Genomic DNA, 15,806 nt, shown 5'->3' with positions numbered 1-15,806 from the left:
TGTCACCTCTCCCAATGTACTACCCTCTCCTCGTCCATGTCACCTCTCCCAATGTACTACCCTCTCCTCGTCCATGTCACCTCTCCCAATGTACTACCCTCTCCTCGTCCATGTCACCTCTCCCAATGTACTACCCTCTCCTCGTCCATGTCACCTCTCCCAATGTACTACCCTCTCCTCGTCCATGTCACCTCTCCCAATGTACTACCCTCTCCTCGTCCATGTCACCTCTCCCAATGTACTACCCTCTCCTCGTCCATGTCACCTCTCCCAATGTACTACCCTCTCCTCGTCCATGTCACCTCTCCCAATGTACTACCCTCTCCTCGTCCATGTCACCTCTCCCAATGTACTACCCTCTCCTCGTCCATGTCACCTCTCCCAATGTACTACCCTCTCCTCGTCCATGTCACCTCTCCCAATGTACTACCCTCTCCTCGTCCATGTCACCTCTCCCAATGTACTACCCTCTCCTCGTCCATGTCACCTCTCCCAATGTACTACCCTCTCCTCGTCCATGTCACCTCTCCCAATGTACTACCCTCTCCTCGTCCATGTCACCTCTCCCAATGTACTACCCTCTCCTCGTCCATGTCACCTCTCCCAATGTACTACCCTCTCCTCGTCCATGTCACCTCTCCCAATGTACTACCCTCTCCCCGTCCATGTCACCTCTCCCAATGTACTACCCTCTCCTCGTCCATGTCACCTCTCCCAATGTACTACCCTCTCCTCGTCCATGTCACCTCTCCCAATGTACTACCCTCTCCTCGTCCATGTCACCTCTCCCAATGTACTACCCTCTCCTCGTCCATGTCACCTCTCCCAATGTACTACCCTCTCCTCGTCCATGTCACCTCTCCCAATGTACTACCCTCTCCTCGTCCATGTCACCTCTCCCAACGTACTACCCTCTCCTCGTCCATGTCACCTCTCCCAATGTACTACCCTCTCCTCGTCCATGTCACCTCTCCCAATGTACTACCCTCTCCCCGTCCATGTCACCTCTCCCAATGTACTACCCTCTCCTCGTCCATGTCACCTCTCCCAATGTACTACCCTCTCCTCGTCCATGTCACCTCTCCCAATGTACTACCCTCTCCTCGTCCATGTCACCTCTCCCAATGTACTACCCTCTCCTCGTCCATGTCACCTCTCCCAATGTACTACCCTCTCCTCGTCCATGTCACCTCTCCCAATGTACTACCCTCTCCTCGTCCATGTCACCTCTCCCAATGTACTACCCTCTCCTCGTCCATGTCACCTCTCCCAATGTACTACCCTCTCCTCGTCCATGTCACCTCTCCCAATGTACTACCCTCTCCTCGTCCATGTCACCTCTCCCAATGTACTACCCTCTCCTCGTCCATGTCACCTCTCCCAATGTACTACCCTCTCCTCGTCCATGTCACCTCTCCCAATGTACTACCCTCTCCCCGTCCATGTCACCTCTCCCAATGTACTACCCTCTCCTCGTCCATGTCACCTCTCCCAATGTACTACCCTCTCCTCGTCCATGTCACCTCTCCCAATGTACTACCCTCTCCTCGTCCATGTCACCTCTCCCAATGTACTACCCTCTCCTCGTCCATGTCACCTCTCCCAATGTACTACCCTCTCCTCGTCCATGTCACCTCTCCCAATGTACTACCCTCTCCTCGTCCATGTCACCTCTCCCAATGTACTACCCTCTCCTCGTCCATGTCACCTCTCCCAATGTACTACCCTCTCCTCGTCCATGTCACCTCTCCCAATGTACTACCCTCTCCTCGTCCATGTCACCTCTCCCAATGTACTACCCTCTCCTCGTCCATGTCACCTCTCCCAATGTACTACCCTCTCCCCGTCCATGTCACCTCTCCCAATGTACTACCCTCTCCTCGTCCATGTCACCTCTCCCAATGTACTACCCTCTCCTCGTCCATGTCACCTCTCCCAATGTACTACCCTCTCCTCGTCCATGTCACCTCTCCCAATGTACTACCCTCTCCTCGTCCATGTCACCTCTCCCAATGTACTACCCTCTCCTCGTCCATGTCACCTCTCCCAATGTACTACCCTCTCCTCGTCCATGTCACCTCTCCCAATGTACTACCCTCTCCTCGTCCATGTCACCTCTTGCCCTCCTGCTTTCTTACCATGTGTCAAGGTCTGTTCATTGCATCATCTCAACAATTAGTAATTGTATTTTTTATTTTTATAGCTGAACAGCAAAACAGCTGTAAATGTATTTTTTTTTAACAACATAAATGTATTTATAACAAGCTTTTACCTGAGTTTTGGAAATCACCAGGTTTTCCACTGGTTGTGGAGACTTAAACACTTGGATTTCTTCTATAATATAGACAGCAGAGTCAGTAGCCACAGCCTTGTGAATCCAGCCATCACCTGTCGAATGAAGGCAAAACTTTATTTAGCTTAAAAAAAATAAAGAAAAGAAAAGAAAGAATCACTTGCACTTTTTGCCTTTACGAAAAAGTGTTGCAGTTCCCCATTAGCACGAAAGGTCTATAAGGCAAACAATGAATCAAAACAACAGCAAAGTTACAGGATGACAGCATTGCAAAGAATTCCATTAAACTTAATATCTAATCCTTAGATTACCAGTAACAAGTGGTAAAATGATGTATTTGATTAACATTGCCACCCAATGCACAAGGAATATGTAAGAATCTATTGTCACCTAGCGCACTATACCTTGGCTCGCTAGTTGAGAGGTAATGCGCAGGTAAGACTCATGTATACAACTAGCAATTCTATCGTAAAAAAAATAAAGGGAAAAACTGTCACTGTTGGGAAATTAAAAAATAGCACTTGAGGACTTGGCATTAATTTAACACAAGGATCATTATGGAAAAGTAAACAATCATGCATCATAAAACAGGTTTTTATACCTTTAAAACCTTCCAAAATCATATTAACCCATGTAATAATAGGTAAAGTGCCAGCAATACTCCTTATTAATTATTTTTAATCATATGGAATTTGTAGACAATGTATCAGATGGACATTAATAAGAGAATAAAGTAATAGAGGTCCAGGCACTCCTTGGTTCAAGACAGGTACTTTATTAGGAACCACAACAGCAACCCCCAAAAGGTCTTTGATTCCGGTTCAGCAAGCCCCCTGGCTCAGATTAATGGGAGTGAGTGCAGTTCCACACACACACACACACTACTAAAGATTAATAAGGGACTAGCTGAGTTCTGAGGAATCCTGCATACACCCAAGATGCAGGTTTCCAACTGTTCTGCATTCAGCGGGACAGACCAAATTTCAGAGTTCTGTACTGCTGTCCCAATTTAGTTATGGATGTGAGACACCGGGGAACTGTCTCTGAGCAGCACAATGAGAACATATCAGTAGACACGCTAGCACAGAGCAGCGGGCACTATGATCATGAAGAGAGCGTTTCAGCAGCACTTTCTGCATGGTCTTGGGTCCACCAGGAGGTTGTTGGTCTGCCTGGCGTACTTGACATCAGGCTGAAACACGCATCAGTGAGCGGCCATACCCATTATGGATTTCACCAGTGACGCAAGTTGGGTCACTTGCAACGCCCCATGAAAAGTCTCCCAACGTTGGGAAGTATTAACATGTAGTAATTCATGAGTTTGAATCAAGGTCCAGTATGTGATATTTAACAAAATGAAGACAGAGCAGAGCAATACAGACCTGTCCCAATGAACAGGACATCATATTGTTTATTATCAAGAGCAGTGACCCGATCCACTGCAATCCGGGTGTAGAGAACATTCTTCTTCATCAGCAGAGGCTGCTCACCAACCGGCTTTACCTTCTCGTACATCAGAGGGTGAAGCTTGACAAAGTCCAAGACGTTGTTTGGTAGATCCTGGGAAGAGTTAAATCCATAGATTCGGAAATCATCTGTGATACACTGAGAAGGGAAAACAAAACATAAAATAGCACGGCTTTTCAAAAAGATCATGTTTATAATGTATAATCACAATATTCTCAAAAACCATACTATCTGAAAGACTTTGACGGCAGCCCTTATTTGGTTAACCATGAATTACATTAAGATAAAGAGTAAAATATAAATAAGAGATAAAATTCCACAGACTAGTGAAAAACAAAACAGAGAGCAACCAGTTTACAATGTACGCAGTTTATCCTGAAACTCACCCCTAATCTCTAGGATTGATTAAATTTTTTTTAAAAACTTGTAATAGCAGGTTGTTGTTTTTTTTTTATTCCAATATGAAATGTTGAGTGCATTTACAAGTAGCCGGTAACAAAATAAAACGTAAAAAACGCCTGCTCAATTTCGAAATAGACTCGACTTTGCTTAGACTGTCTAAGTTGCACATAGACTCTGCTTAGGTCAGAAGACATACACCTTAACAAAGATATGAATATTGAAAAACTGGAATATCTTCTTATAGTGGAGAAGAGATTACAGTTTTTTTCATTTGTAGTCAAAGACAACCTAAAGATACTTAGTCACCAATCTTGTAAAATGAATGAACTAAAAGTTCTGCTCCAAATGTCCTTTCTCCCAGTGAGCTATATTTTACATACTTCATCGTTCCTTAAATTTTACTTTGAGGGTTACTCCAAGCACCATGGCCATGTCAGTGATTTGAAGTGGTCCTAGTGCCTGGGGTCTGTATGTGCAACATTTCACTTTGAAATACTGCACATACATAGATAAACCCCGCTACAGACGAGCTGTAACTCCCCCTCAGTTAGTATCGTAGGGGTGTCATTAGCCAACCTGTAACTAGAGTTCTAGGTGGCCAACGTTAGTTCTGTGCAAAATTAGCTTCTGATGCCAGCGTGCAAAGACAGCCTATGGTGGCACAACCCCTACTCCATGCCACCTCCGTCCTACCTTCAATACCTCCTCTCACCCTTTCGATGAGTGGAAGATAGGCTGAAGTAGAACTTGGGCCTCAGCAGTGGAGAGCAAGGCAAGTTTTAGCATTTTTTTTTATTAACTTATTTAAGTTTGGGGGAGGGGCAGACCAGCAGCCCAAGTGTTACTTTAACCAAAAATTGTGTTTTAGAAAGCACTATTTTTTGTTGGAATAATTTAATTTCCTTTCAGAGACATATTGTGCATTTCTCTCTTGTGCACTTTTTTTCCTATATTAGCAAAACCTATCCACCCACACCAAGCTTCCATCCCAATGAGAACTTCATTATTTAAGAATGTCCCTCTAATTCAGAGACCTCCGAAACCCAAGTTTAAAATTTCACAAACAATTGATTGAATCACTCTCTAAAAAACAACTATCAGTTTGGGATGTTTTTAGCAGAAAGTGCTAGATCCAAGAGGAACAAGACATCTAGACCAGTGGTTTCCAACTGGCGTGCTTCAAGTCATCTCAAAAGGTGCCCCAAACACATTCACTTCACGTCTGTAATAGGTTAAATGCAGTTCTTAAAATTTTTGGGGTTTTTTCAATTAAAATAGTGATTTTATTTGCCAGTTAAATATTATTATATTTATATAGCGCCAACAAATTCCATAGCGCTTTACAATGGCTAAACTAACAAACGTGTAATTGTAACCAGACAAGTTTGGCGCACAGAAACAGAGGGGTTGAGGGCCCTGCTCAATGAGCGTACATGCTAGAGGGAGTGGGGTCAAGTGACACAAAAGGTAAGGGAAGTATTAGGAAAGTAGATTAATAAGCGGCTGAAGGTAAAACAAGAAGGTCTTGGGAATTTACTTCTCAGTGAAGTGTACCTTGGTCCAAAAATGATTGTGAACCACTTATTTAGGTCTTTGTGGTATGATTATGACGATGCTGGTTAGAAAAGAAGGAGGTATAGATTTGTAACACTTACGGAGCCTGGTCTTGGCTTTGGAACTTCTCCATTGAATCTGGACCACTTCCGTGAGGAATCTTGATATTCCATGTAGGGACCATCAAAGACCATCTGAATATCTGATATGCTGTACTGGCAAATAGCAGATGCCTCCATATTCCTCCTGAAAAGAATCCCATAAAACAATCTGAGAATTGTAGAAATCTACTGTAACAAACATATTAGAATAGTACAAATTACTTGGGAACTGTAAAAAAAGCTATGCCTTTACAGGTTGAAGAACCCATCACTTATATGAATTGCTGACATTTTAACGAATGATGTAGAAATGAATAGTGACCGGTAACGAGTGCATTATGCAAATAGTAGTTGGGAAATTGTGAGCTGTACGTTTTTCCTCTGTACATATTTTGTTTTACAGGTTAATACATTGTATTTAGTGATATTGTTTAATAAGGTGCATAAACCGGTTCCACAAAAGCCTCAACATATTTCATCATATATATTTGGAGAAATGCAGATACGCGTTTTTTGTTTGTTTACTTTACATGTAATTAGCAATGCGAACTACCACGTGTCTGTGAATTGTTTCATGTCGAATCTGTAATTATAGTTTCAAAGGAATAGTATCAAAGGTTTTCGATTTCTGCTGACAAAGCGTTACATTGGGACTTGCAGCTTAAAGAGACATTGATGTATGTGATGGGACGCAAGACAGGGTTTTGCTGCGTGATGCATAAAAGATGCTCGATTACGATTTAGATTAAGGAATTTTTCATTTTGTACAAAACCTTTTGTTGGCAAGTGTATTCCAATAATTTAAGGAATAAATTGATAAATCTTTCAGATTTTTTTTATACCTCTTTTTCTTTTTATAAATCTTATCTACACACTTGCTTGTAGCTGCCTGGTTGCTGTAGGATTGTACCACACCAAAATTGCGAGATGATAACCTGGGCTTCCACGGTGACTTAAATGAATCATTTTAGGCATCGCCCTGATCTAAAACATCCTTAAATTAATGGAATGGTAACAATCCATTGTGAAATCTTTAACATTCTGTATGAATTTGAACAAAGACTTAGCAGAGGGAGACACTGGACACCTCTTTCTTTTCAAACATTCTAAAATAAATTAGGGTTTAATCATGGAACCAAGAACGGTAGCGCATTAAAAAGCAGATTGCAAAATTTGGTCCAATATGGTAGATTTGGAAAAATTCTATAGTCACAGCTCGTCTGCTTGATTTTCACTTCATTGCCATTTGTTTATTAGTCAGAGCTGCCGTTTGGCTGCCAACATAGGCCTCAATGTAACAAGCTTTCGAAATGATTCAACTGTTACAAAAACGTTCTAAATGATTTGTCTACAGACGTCACATTAAAGTCTACGGGAATGTTTAGATAAATTATTTGGAATATTATTCTAACAGCATTGAACCATTTGAAAAGCGTATTACACCGAGGCCATAATTTGACTTCACTTACCTTATTAGAAATCAAATTGAGTTTTCTTTTAGAAAGTAAATCTACTCTGTTGGATCCCCCCCATCTTTCTTTTTCTTATTTTACTCCTGTTTTTGGCTTATTGTTGCTATGTTACTATATCCTGTTGCCAGATTTCTTAGTAATTTACAATCTGTCAGAAAACTCTCAGTAGAATATAAAAAATAAAAAATCTCAGAAAGTATCACGTTAAAAGTTATATATGCAACTCATAACATGAGCACACAATCATTTATATTTACACGACAACCTGTGCGTGACTAAAAAGTCAAACAAATGTATTTTAGCAATACAACTGCCCTGATTTCCAATATACAGCGTTTAAACACGGAATTAAAACAAAAATATGTTATAAATTTAAAGAGACGTAGCAACAAAATGCATCAGACATTAATGTTGTGCTGTGGATGGTCTAGTGACATGAATAGTGAGGAAGTAGAAAAACCGAGTACATCCACAAAGACAACATACAGCTTTTATTGCACCTTCAGAAGGTTGTATGTTCGGTACAAACACATATAATTATATTAAATGGAAAATATGCTGCAAACGCTGTACAATAGTGTTAGGAAAAAGGGGTGACACAGGGATCTCCCCTATCCTCGTCTACCCTCTAGATCTCCCCTATCCTTGTCAAGATCTCCCCAATCTTTGTCTGCCCATCATGGAAACAAACAGTCAACACAGCAGCAAATTCGATGCCCACTTCACAAACCATTCACAAATCTACATGTAGACTAATAATACTAGTGGCCATGGAATATATAATGGTTTAATGAATTATAAATGGTTGGAGAGTGTGTAAATTAGCGAGGCGGATGTGCTTTAAGTAAAGTCTTGATTGGAATTATTGCTGATAATAGGAAGACTTCACATTCTGTGTCATTATAGATCTTGGAAGCAACGGCATCCACTGGGTGATGGATAGTCAACCTTCTACCCTACAGTTATTCCGGATTCTAACATCCACAATCCTTAGTCAGTTATTTTGCTGGCTGTGAATTACACGAACTGTAGAGGACAGTCTCTCTAACAATGAAAGTTGCCCAGGATTTCCATAGGTTTAGAAACACGAAAAATGCTTGGATTTAGTTCCAAGGACTGTCGCCAATGTCACTACAGTACATCACCTGGCCACCTTCTACCCACACCCTCCAAATGTATGTATCTAAGCTATACTGCACCACTCTGATGTTTGAATAATTACATTCAATTAAGGACGTTAAAGTGTTTGAATTTAATACCTTCTAATCACTATACAAGTCAATTACATTAGCAGGACTCACAATCTCCACTCTGCTCTAGCCATCGAGGAGTGAAAATCCAGCCCTGGTGGGTAGAGGTTCACCCCTGGCAGTGTGTTATGGACCCTTAAGGCTTGCAGTGGTAAGTAACTTTTAGGCCTAGCTTGTAGCATTGAACTTGCCATTTCAGATATTCGTTAGAATACATGTTATGGGAATTATATCTTGTATTGAAAGAGATTGGGAGTGTTCTATATTCATTGCAAGGGATATGTCATCACCATTAATGTATATATAGTACCCCAACAGGATCGGGAGCCCAAATTAAGTACATTATTTAGAACTCTTTATAAGAATTCTATTTTAAATGAAAAGACAAAAAAAAAAGGGTTTAATATCTCTGATTCCTATAACAGAATATCCATTTTAATATTCATTGATAACTGAACATCCATGAAAAACTCCAAAATCCCTTGAGACTATTCAATGAATCAGTTTTTCCCCCCCATTTTAATCTGGTTACTAGTGTAAGAGTTAGGCCCTTTGGAACAGATTGGCAGATTCTAAATCATATTGTATCTACGTAGTGGTCCTTGTCCAATTATATTACTTGTGTATAACTTTAGTTCTTATATAGGCATGGATTAACGCTGTATAACATGTCCTAAATAACGATCTACATATCCCTTGGACGGCTCAGGCTGACATTTAAAGCCAAGATCACTAGAATCTTTTGGATGTTTAGTCCAAATGAAAGTATTCTCTATTTGAACTCTTTTCAGTCACATTTAATCATATCTGCATCCGTGAGAAAATAGTTCAGGATATTCAGCTCCGTATTCTTGGGAAACGCATTATATTTACCCAGCATTCCCCAGCCGATAAGCAGAACGTATAATTCCCTTTCTCCTCTCCCCTTAGTCCTTTATCTGTTTCCTTACCTCTGATTTCTCCTGTTTATTCTGGCTTGATAAAGACCCGGTAGGGTCGAAATATTACTGTTTTTGCCCCAATAAAGCAGCTATTTTTTGTTATCCCTGAGTGTCTGAACCATTATTTATTCTGTATATCTTGGAAGGGAGGCCTGGCCAGCCTGGTTTCAGAGCACCTGGTCTGCTTGGTGAGTGCGGTATCCAGTACGTCTCTAAAATTCTAGCGAGGTCAGATCGATCCTTTTGGCTTCTATGCTCACAAACTCCTCTAACCTGAACTGCAGCTCACTCAATATTTTTTTGTACAGAAAAAGTAACGTATATACTCGAGTATATACGTAATCTGAAGGTGCACGTTTCTGATGTGCAGGTATTCTGCAGTATTCATCGCTGTCTCTCGGTATCTGCCTTTACTTTTGGTCTATTTCTCTTGATCTCTCTAACATTCTGTATAACTCAGGATCTCGGAGATATATACATGCGAATCAAGGAATACCCCTCTGGCACTTTCAGTAAAAATATGTACCCTTAAGAAGAAAAAAGAAAGCCTGTTTAAGCAACCCGAATCTGTGGCAGGCTGAGAACATTGGAGACGTAGATTGAGAGTGGGAAGAGAGACATCAATTCAGTTTCAATATTTACTTGATAATATGTCAGATATCTGCAAACAGCCACCATTCTCTACTGGCTCCTGTCTCCGTTATCTTGGCAACTGTTCCTTACAGATTTTAATTTTTCTTTTTTTTTTCAGTCACTAATTATGTGCATCTGTTAACAGCGACAGCTCTTATTCAGGCGAAAAGAAAAAGAAAGACTTGTTTGCTTAATTCTGTGCCAGCGGCTGGCAGTAACAGATATACCCAAGATGATCTCAACAGGTGGCCTTCAGTTTCAGCTAGTTTTGGATAATTCATCAAAATTCTTCCAAACAGAAATGTATTTCACCCTAAGGTTAAAATAAGTCTACACTTTAGTCTTTATTAATCTTTCTAGCCAGTCCTCTTCTCCAGGTAGCCTTCTACCTTCCACCTCTTCTGCCTAGACAATGCCCAATATGTCCAACAAACATGTCAACCCACCATATTCCAATCTCAACTTTTAACCTCTCTCTGTTTTTTTTCCTCAGTCCACTTTTGTGCCAGATTATTTCTTTATTTAGAATGTTACCCTAATTATATTATAATATAAATCAGCTGCCCAATACTCTTCTCTCATTAGAAAATGTGTCTTAATGAAACAGCATTGAAAACCCCTAACCCTAAATCCAAGCCCCCTAAGAAGACCTTCCTGACGTCAAGTCAACTAATCTCAATTTCCCTTTATCACAAGAGCCTATTACAACGAAGTTGACCTGAAACTTCCCCAAACTCCCTCCCCTGTACTGGTAATTCCGATGAGGAGGTGCGATTACAGTCTCATTGAGCTTCTCAGAAAGACTTGGGGTACATTTTAATGACCTACAGGGGACACCTCAAAACACATAAATGTGCTGAACATTTCTTTAATTGATTTACATGTTTAGGAACAGTAACAAAACGTTACAAATTAATGAATACTCATAAAAAAAGAGACATTCAAGAATCTTGGCCATAGTTAAACATGTCCAGGTATTACCGGCTATTAACTACATCACTTATAGTTCAATCGAAATGCTGCACATCCTCCAGTCGGCCAATTTACACAAATCTTTCATTTTAAATGTCAGTTTTATATATTGCAGAAACTTAAAAGAAAAATTAAAAAAAGCAATATACTGAAATAACTTCCCAAAAGGTGTGACACAATCATATCACATATAAAGGTCTGGAAGATGACCAGGTATACAAAGCTATAAATCCCATTGTGAGAGGGGAAAAAAAAACTGTATCAAAAATCTCTCTGGCTTTAGTAATCTGATGTCTATTACACAGATCACATTTATTGCTACTGGTTACACATCTGGACTTGTCTGTTTATGTAACATTTTGTGTTCATATATTAAGTTACAAAATGTATACAAGATTCCAGATTGAAAGCTCCCAGCATGCAGCACAATACATTGCATTTATGATGGTCACAAAGAAGCCAAATCTTCCGAGACTAAGCAGTTTGCAAACAGAGTAACTACGGCTGACTCTTCCTCCCCAACTCTGACTTACAAGACTATGGAATGACCTCCTTCCCACTTCAGTCCCCCATTACTTCTTATTCTTGTATACTTAGCAAGCATTGCACCATAAGCTTAAAGGGACACTATAGTCACCAAAATAACTTTAGCTTTATGAAGCAGTTTGGGTATATAGATGGTGCCTCTGTAGTTTTACTGCTCAATTCACTGCCATTTAAGAGTTAAGTCACTTTTATTTCTGTTTATGCAGGCCTAGCCACACTTCCCCTGGCTGAGACTGACACAGCCTGCATGAAAACAAAATGGTTTCATTTTCATTCCAATGTAACTAACTTTAAAATGTTTTATCTCCTGGTTTGTAAATTACATACAGGAGGCTTCTACAGGGTCTAGCAATCTATTAACAGAGCAGGAGATGAGAGATTCCAAGTTAAACAAATTTAAAATAAAGGAAGTGTAAACATTATATGACTCTTTACAGGAAGTGTTTAGGTAGGCTGTGCAAGTCACATGCAGGGAGGTGTGACTAGGGTTGTATAAACAAAGTGAATTAACTCCTAAATTACAGGGAATTCAGCAGTGAGACTGCAGGGCCATGATCTATACACCAAAACTGCTTCATTAAGATAAAGTTGTTCTTCTGAGTATAGTGCCCCTTTAATATTCTGACATGCTTTTAGAAAAGCAATGATCTGGAGTTGCATTCACTAGATTTGGCTGCACGCGTCTATTCAGGAGGGCACAGACCTAAGTAAAATGTGTGCTGTCCACTGGCCGACAAAAGGCCACTTGTCGCTCTAATTTAAAAACAGTGACTTCATTGTATCGATGTGATAGTAAATAAGGATTCATTACTTACAGAGAATGGTTAACACACGGAGGACATACTGCTCCGGATGGGTCCTTTGCTTTGTGGAATTGATGGACAAGTAAAGCCGAGAAACTGCCGCAGCCAAGACTGGCGCGACTGTGACACAGTGCAATGCAAGAACAAACCGTAGTAAGGAATAGAAATAGCTTTAAACAAATTCTGAAAACATACGCATTGAGTGGGTAAAGATCGAGGAAACGTTCCTGTTATCCCTGTAACTAAAGAAACCATCTGCCGTCTCCCTAATTTTGACAAACTGGACTTTCATGGTATAAAAAAAAACAAAACAAAACAACCAAATGGCGTAAAATAAAAAGTGTTTAAATTGTAATCCGAAAGCTCTTTAAAGCACATTTCTCCCTCAGTTCTAGGACAATAAAATATATCTGCAGCTCTAAGGAACCTGGATTTATTGGTATCCTCTCTTACCATATTTTATGGTTTTCACATAAAAAATAAAAAGATCAGTTTTTTTATTTTTGATCTGTACTTTTTTTGATGATTCTTTTTTTCCAGAACACAGAAAATCAAAGCAGGCCGCTGATACAACGCTGCATAATAGCGCCAACATAAAACAAACGGACACCTTCCCTATTGTGTTCTTAGTACATCTCTAACGCAGTGTGCTGTAACACCTACCACTGTAACACAAAAGCTCCATAGAAAATTGTTGTATCCCAGCTGCCTAGATCCAGGGTGTAGACAGATTTTAATGTTTCGTAGTAAGGCATCGAGCAGACCAGTCGTGCTTTTAAGAATGACGTCCATTTCTTCTGCAAAATTTTCTTCCCTCCTATGTCACTCTGGAAAAAATAAATATATACATTGAGGACCAAGTGTTAGTCTGTAAGCTCATTTTGAAGAGAGTCATAATTCTTCCTGTTATTGTATGGTTCACCTATATCACAGTTACTAAATATTATATTTATATATACATACATGAGTACCTCTACATATACATACACAGTCACACACATATACATGTATACTAATATAGCTCATTTCAAATAACAGCACACGTGCACTGTGGGTGTAAATAGTGTCAGACGTGTCCCAATCTGATGAGAAGTTGGGGGGATTTTTCCAGCTACTTTTCAGCCATTTAAGTCTAAGCCATTTGGATTGAAGTCACTCAAATTCAGCATTTAGTGCATAATCCTGTTTGACTGGTATTGGCCATGTGGGAAATATGGGTCAATGTAAAATCATTTGTGAAAGATGAAATGTACGTGGGATTTGGGGATGCGTTGGTGCATGAGAAACGATATTAAGATCTTTAACCTCCCTCTAGAACTAACCAGCAACGTTGGCCCTAATAGTCCTTATTTTGGGGATTCTGGAAACCCATATATGTTCTGAAATTCTGTAGATCATCAAAATATATATAATATGTTCAAGTATTTTTTTCTTCTCCAAAAACAGCAAATAGAGGCAAAGAAGTATTTGTGATCCCTTTGAACGCCACAGATCAACATGACAATTTGACGTGTTATCCCTTCAGTCTATCCTACCAGGAAAATGTTGAATGTACAGTAATGACTCAAAAGAGGACGAGGAGCAGGGTTGGAAGATTTAAGATGTTGCTGTATGGTAAACTGGAGGATGTGTAAGAAACAAATGAATTTTCTCTAAATAGAATATTTGCAATTTAAAGTAAGGAGGGGGAACACCTTCCTATTGGTTAACTCTGAAGTTGCATCGTTAGTTAAAGTAATTCGCTGAAGATAACAGGAGAGGCCAGAGACTCGTCAAACTGTTTTAGAAGAGAACACTCAAAATATTCCAACACGGTGGATGTGGTCTACAATATCTTACAGATGGCTAGTCCCTTGACGGTGTCTATAGGAATAACTCTGATATGGAACTTAATGCTCAGGAAAAAGAAAATACGGTACTCAAAGTCCATAACTTAGGTAAAGGGGGGGTTATTGTACCAATAGGGAGAGTGTGTATCAAACAATACTTAAAACATAGTTATGAAATTTCAGAGAGGCCTGTTACCAACATCATGTGTTTTCAATGTGGCAACAGAATACACTTTTTTTCACCCATTGGTGTAATGGGGTAGGGGGGTTGGCAGTTGTGACCTTATCCCGGAGGACCACTGTTGTGGGGGCACGGAACACACAGTTACCTAAAAACACTGTCTTCCAGCGGCCACATACAGACTGCTGGATTCTCCAATAAAGTTAACCGTGAGCAGTTGAACTTTAGTCTCTATTACAAACACCTAAGGTTTCGATTTTAAGGTCACAATGACCTAAGTGATACAACATTGCTTCAATTATCAATAACCGTGCATAGTTTATTGTAGCACATAAAATATTCTCAGTATTTTATAAATGTTTCTCTCCATCACATTGTTGGCTCAGAGAGCAGAATTCTTTGCGAGCAAAAGACAAACACATTCCCAGATCCTAGAATTGTATATCTTAGGAATGAGATTGTGAAATGGCTTTTTATCATCAGATCTGGAAGACAAGTAGACACAGATATTGTGGCAAATACCTTTGCTCCAAATTATCTACCCTTGGATAATATCTACAAAGACTTCCACATGACGGTGGGGGTTAGTGTAGATTACATTTTGACAGAGTGAAGTAACAAAAAGTTGTGTTTCATAAGGGTGACTCCAAGTTCGTAGAAACAAATCTTTGAAGGAGTCTACTTTCTAAATCTACTTTCTACTTCCTAAATTGTGGCACTCAGCGACAGGTTGGGGGGGGGGGGGGGGGGGAAATAATCTATTCAACAGACTGCACAGCCATAGCACTGATAGGGTTACTTTGTAGTGTTAATCTCATGGAGACAAACTGATTTAAAACCATAATACCAATAACAATTCTCCTTGACTGACTTGTGAATAGAGATGTCCCGAACAGTTCGCCGGGAACTGTTCGCCGGTGAACATAGCTTGCTCGCGGTCGCCGCGGCGGGCGAACATATGCGATGTTCGGTCCGCCCCCTATTCGTCATCATTGAGTAAACTTTGACCCTGTACCTCACAGTCAGCAGACACATTCCAGCCAATCAGCAGCAGACCCTCCCTCACACCTCCATGACGAATAGGGGGCAGACCGAACATCGCATATGTTCGCCGGCGAACTGTTCGGGACATCTCTACTTGTGAATAGATTGACATCAAATGAACATTGCAGAGTCCTAAAGTACTCTAGCTTGCTGAAGTGCTTTATGTATGATAAGTATCTTTCATTTAGCAAAAAGTGCAGATTTCACTAGAAAATTGCACTTTTATAAATTACCTTTTCTTGTAATTGCCCTATTTATAGTTAAATCCCCCCTCTAATAATATTGTAAAGTGCTACAGAATCTGTTGGTGCTTTATAA

At 40.2% G+C, this 15,806-nt stretch overlaps 1 protein-coding gene across 1 annotated transcript in view; it reads right to left on the bottom strand.

Moving 5' to 3' along the window:
* The window catches only part of SEMA4G (semaphorin 4G), a 141,755-nt gene that overhangs the window by 20,135 nt on the left and 105,814 nt on the right, over positions 1-15,806 (bottom strand). The window contains exons 9-12 of the mRNA XM_063435029.1: positions 13,098-13,261; positions 5,818-5,962; positions 3,676-3,898; positions 2,273-2,388 (exon numbers count right to left, since the gene is read on the bottom strand). Of these exons, the coding sequence (XP_063291099.1) occupies positions 2,273-2,388; positions 3,676-3,898; positions 5,818-5,962; positions 13,098-13,261 (648 nt within the window). The remainder of the gene's footprint in view (positions 1-2,272; positions 2,389-3,675; positions 3,899-5,817; positions 5,963-13,097; positions 13,262-15,806) is intronic.

The sequence above is a fragment of the Pelobates fuscus genome, chromosome 10, assembly GCF_036172605.1.
Source record: "Pelobates fuscus isolate aPelFus1 chromosome 10, aPelFus1.pri, whole genome shotgun sequence".
NCBI classification, from domain to species: domain Eukaryota; kingdom Metazoa; phylum Chordata; class Amphibia; order Anura; family Pelobatidae; genus Pelobates; species Pelobates fuscus.
This window is presented reverse-complemented; position numbering and strand designations above follow the sequence as displayed.